Source organism: Mandrillus leucophaeus, unplaced genomic scaffold (assembly GCF_000951045.1).
Source record: "Mandrillus leucophaeus isolate KB7577 unplaced genomic scaffold, Mleu.le_1.0 Scaffold222, whole genome shotgun sequence".
Classification (NCBI taxonomy): domain Eukaryota; kingdom Metazoa; phylum Chordata; class Mammalia; order Primates; family Cercopithecidae; genus Mandrillus; species Mandrillus leucophaeus.
Window position 1 is genome coordinate 2485677 of NW_012102277.1, and position 5399 is coordinate 2491075.

The window sequence follows — 5399 nt, forward strand, 5'->3', positions numbered from 1 at the left end:
AACCAATGCGTATTAAGGCCATGTAATTTTCCCAAGGCTCCCACGTTAGTCAGTGGCAGAGCCAGGATTCCAGCATAAGTTGACTACATCTAGATTTATATACCAACCATTATGCTATACTGCCTTTTGATTCCAGAGGCCAAGTCATCCATCATCCATCTACCCATCCATTCAACAAATATTAATCAAGTGCCTGGGCACTGGAAACTATGATGAGCCATAGAGACAGTTCCCTGTCCTTGCAGAACTTTCAGTCTCAGAACAATGTGAAAGGAAAACAAATCTTGGGACACCAAAATCACAAAGGCAAAGGGAAAAGTCAAGCTGGAAACTGCATCAGGCAAACCTACCTCTTATTTTATTACTAAACTAGATAGCTACAAAGATAAAAAAAAAAAAGCTACAGACCTCCCTCACAATTTGCCCACAAGGAAATTCTTTGTGGGCCTCAAGATCTTTACCCTAAAACAGTTCTGTTGAGTTTCACCCTGGCAATGTAAATGGATAGCTCATCTTCATAGGTGTGGGACAAAGGACAGAACTCAAAGTCATCCCTCTGCTCACCTGAGACAAATGAATATCTGATTGCTTCCTCTGCCCTACTGTTTATGTAAAATTGCAGATCCACTGAGACAAAGGCATAAGTGACTATTCCTCTACCAGCCACCTTGCCCCTTCCCCACACGTAAATTGTATATTTAGTGAAAGGCTGAGCAAAGACTCAAAAGAATGCAACCATTTGTCTCTTATTTACCTATGACCTGGAAGCCCCAGCATCGAGTTGTCCTGCCTTTCCAGATGGAACCAATGTACATCTTACATATATTGATTGATGTCTCATGTCTCCCTAAAATGTGTAAAAGCAAGCTGTATCCCAACCACCCCGGGCATATGTAGTCAGGACCTCCTGAGGTTGTGTCACAGGCATGTCCTTAGCCTTGGCAATATAAACCTTCTAAGTTGAGCCCTGTCTCAGATACTTTTGGTTCATGCCAACATATCTATGAGCACCTTACAGAACCCAAGGGCAAGCTCAACTACCAGGCCCTGGGGAACACAGGAGGCAGGACCTACCATTAGTGCCTTTGCTCTAACCACTCCCACCAACCACCTGTCAGTTCCAATCAACAGATTTGCATGAGAGAAACTGACGAGTACAGTTTGAGCCACAGGCTTAACCCAGCAAGTACCCACTATTATACAATCAGGAGCCACCTAAGGATTAGAAACCCAGTCACTGGACACCTAACTGTCCACCTGTTCCCAAAGAAAGGCAGTCATTGGAAATTACTCCCAGAGCCATATGCCACATTCCCCAAAAAGGGAAAAAGAGGAGAGAAAGAGGAAAGAGCTTTTGTAGGACTGTGACTGCTTGGCCAAGGTATCCAACTCTGATTCTTTAAGGCGTGTTGAGGAATAACTTTTCAACTGGAGCCTGACTAGATGGAAGGAGTGAGGGTGGCGAGGGCAGAGGCAGAAAAGACAGGAAAGAAAAAAAGAAAGGGTCAGTGAGCCTGGCCCTTAGACCTTGGAAAACTTTGTAGTCTTTGACCACAATTCCACCTCTGGCACTCAGAAAAAATAATAATCCTAAATAATAAAAAGTTTTATGTTCAAAAATAATTCTACAGAACCACACAAAAAAGATATCCAACTTCTTGGAGGGCAAATGTAACTATGGTAGGAATCATGATAGCTGACATTTATTAACCACTTGTGATGTTCTAGGCACTGTGTTAAGAATTTGTCACCACCCATTTCATCAGACTTAAGAAGTGAAATAGTTTGCTAACATGTTATAACAAGTAAGGAGTGGACTCCAGATCTGAACCCAGTTCTGATAGCAAAGCCAACTGTCGTGTTTTTTTTTTTTTTTTTGGAGACGGAGTCTCGCTCTGTCGCCCAGGCTGGAGTGCAGTGGCCGGATCTCAGCTCACTGCAAGCTCCGCCTCCCAGTTTTACACCATTCTCCTGCCTCAGCCTCCCGAGTGGCTAGGACTACAGGCGCCTGCCACCTCGCCCGGCTAGTTTTTTGTATTTTTTTTAGTAGAGACGGGGTTTCACCGTGTTAGCCAGGATGGTCTCGATCTCCTGACCTCGTGATCCACCCGTCTCGGCCTCCCAAAGTGCTGGGATTACAGGCTTGAGCCACCGCGCCCAGCCCCAAAGCCAACTGTCTTTAGCACCACAGTGTACTGTACTACAGCAACTGCACTGTACCACATGAAAAATGGCAACTGTGAAAACTACATAGTAATATGGGGAAAGATTATGGTAAAGTATTCCTTGAATAAAGACTACAAAATTACACATAAAGAATGGCCAGAAGCGGTGGCTCATGCCTGTAATCCCAGCACTTTGGGAGGCCAAGGCAGGCGGATCACCTGAGGTTGGGAGTCCAAGACTAGCCTGACCAACATGGAGAAACCCCATATCTACTAAAAATACAAAATTAGCCAGGAGCAGTGGCGCATGCCTGTAATCCCAGCTACTCGGGAGGCTGAGGCAGGAGAATCGCTTGAATCCGGGAGGCGGAGGTTGCAGTGAGCCGAGATCGTACCATTGCACTCCAGCCTGGACAACAAGAGTGAAACTCCATCTCAAAAAACAAAACAAAAAAACGATTACAAGAACGTTTACAAGCATACAAGTATGAACTGAACTCCCCCCCTACCACCACACACACACACAGAGGCTGGCTGGGGTATCAGTCTAGGTGTAATCAGGAAAGAGTAACCACTACAGTAATTTGAACAGGAAAATAATAATATAAACATGTATTAATTATAATAGGGGACTGTAGTCCCCTACAGTTATAAGGAACTGCCTAGTAAAAAGAAAAAAGAATGCTAAATAATACAAGAATAGCAGATATAAGTAGCCACTACCTCAAGCACTGAGACAGAGCGCCTAAGAAAAGGTCCCAGATCCCCTTAGATCAGAGGAAGTTGGTGCAGAAGTTGTGTGTGCCACAATAGCCTAGCATTGTATGCAAATGCTGTTTAGAAAAATATGGGAAACGTGGAGGTTGCATCCATACCAACTGACTTTGGAACCAACATTACACAGTGCCTGGTACAGATATCCAAGTGTTTGCTACATACATGTCTGAACACCCCAGATAGGAGATATTCTTTTAGGGCAAGGGTTATGTTTCATCCTCCTCCTATAGCCAGCCCTATATGTGGTATACATAAGGAGTTCAACAACAATTTACTTTTGAATAGAATATATGAACTCTGAGGGAAGACTCCTATTAATCTGTGCCTTTTTTCCATTAATTTTTATTCTATTTTTTCTACTGTAAAAACAAAAATAATGCTTATTAAAGAAAATGCAAAGGTTACACAAAAGGAGAAAAATATCAGCCATATTCCTGCTACCCAGAAATAATCACTATTAGTACTTTGGTGTATTTTTTATACCAATAGTTTTTTTTTTTTTCTTTAAACATAGATGTACAGACATCCTATCCTACATGAAATTTCGTAACCTGAATTTTTTTACCTATCATTAAAAAAGCGTTTCTCCAACTCCTCAACCGTTCTTAAGAATTAATGGTTGGCCGGGCACAGTGGCTCACGCCTATAATCCCAGCACTTTGGGAGGCCGAGGCCGGCGGATCAAGCCAGGAGATTGAGATCATCCTGGCTAACACGGTGAAACCCCAAACCCCGTCTCTATAAAAAAAATTACCCGGGTGTGGCGGCATGCACCTGTAGTCCCAGCTACTCGGAAGGCTGAGGCAAAAGAATCACTTGAACCCGGGAGGCGGAGGTACTGCAGTGAACCGAGATCACGCCACCGTACTCCAGCCTGGGCGACAGGGACTCCGTCTCAAAAAAAAAAAAAGAATTAATGGTGAATTATTCTCTATAGAAAATGTTTACATTGATGTTGAAACTACCTTAAATGCTACCTGCACAATATGTCTTTCTGAAGATTTTAGGTAGTTTACTTAACTACTTCCCTTTTGGAATTCTGAGGTTCTATTTTATTTTTCCTATTACAAATAATTCCATAATGAACATCATTGTACTTCATATTATCTCTGGTAGGCCTGTTTCCGACAATGGCTGTGCCACGTGTGGAATTACCAGTTCAGATGCTACAAATGCGTTTATGGCCACTGAGCAAAACTTAAGATCACCAGACATCTGCTTCTAAACATGGAAACTGGTAGCTTCCCCTTTTTCAACAGGACACAAACCCGAAGCTCCTTCAATGCCCTCTAGTCCTAACACTTGCTTACCTATCACCTAACACATCCTCTGCTCTTCCCTGTCCATAAAACGCTGCCCAGCCCTACATGACTACACGATCCTGGGCTGGTCCCATTGCCCTTCGGACCTCATCAGTCACCATGTTGCCCAGTTGGAGGGTGGCATGACTGAAGTGCTGGACCAGAGGATATCCTACGGCCCTTCCTGGAGGGGAGGTGGCGCCCTGGGCGCTGAAACCAAGCGCAGGGTCTTGGCAGGGCGCATTCACTTCGCCGGTAGACCTGGGGGCTCAAAGCAATAGAACTACAGCTTGGAGCTCCAGGGAGGGCCCAAGACACCGCAGCCCTTCTCCATCTAGATCCCGAGATTGGCCCCTGGCCCCCACTCCCAGCCTTCACTCCATCTCCCCTGCAGCCTCTCTTCTTGCCCGCGGCTCACCTAGTCTACCCTCCAGACCTCATTCGGACTCCCCATTCTTCCCAGTGTCTCCTTTCCCCCTCTGCTTTTTTTTCCGCGCCGTCCAAGCCAGTCCCACTCTCCACAGTCTGGAAGGGATCGGCTACCCCAACATTGCGACTACCTTGCAAGATCCCCCATCACCTCCTCCGCATGTCTTTCCACGTATCTGTATGTGGTTGTCCCTCTGTCTTTCCCGCCATGACTGGCTTTCCGTCCTATTTCACCCACCCTTCCTCCCATGGATTCGCGAGTCCTCTGGCCCTGGCCCTTTCATTTTATTAATCCGTCCCTCTCACGATAGCATCTCTATCCTCTCTAGGTCCCCTCATATGCCGCTCCTCCAAGTCTGTCCCTCAGCGTCCCCTTCCGCGTCTCAACTGTCTGTCCCCGAATGTGTTCCTCTGTTCCTGGAGTCTGGCCCTCGGTCCAGCCAGGCTCTGCTCACCATCCCTCCCCGGGGCCGGAGAGTCTGCGGCCCGGTTCCCAGTTCTCGCCGGGGTAACTCTTTCCTCTTCCACTTTCTCTACTTTGAACCCATCCCAGCAGAGTCCAGGAAGTAGCCTGGCGCCGGAGACTGGCGGTGGTGACGCCCAATGGGACGCGCCAGCGGCGGCAGCAGCCCCGCCCAGAGAGCAAATGAGACCAATGGTCGCGTGAAGGCGGGACTTCCGTTGTCCCGCGGAGGGCGGGGGGAGCGAACTGTTGTGGTGCGGCGCG

The 5399-nt window shown here is 46.7% G+C and overlaps 1 protein-coding gene across 1 annotated transcript in view; it reads left to right on the top strand.

Annotated features, from left to right (window-relative positions):
* The first annotated feature begins 5275 nt into the window (after positions 1–5275).
* The window catches only part of SAP30L (SAP30-like), a 15176-nt gene continuing 15052 nt past the window's right edge, over positions 5276–5399 (top strand). The window contains exon 1 of the mRNA XM_011981271.1: positions 5276–5389. Coding sequence (XP_011836661.1) covers positions 5276–5389 — 114 coding nt within the window. The remainder of the gene's footprint in view (positions 5390–5399) is intronic.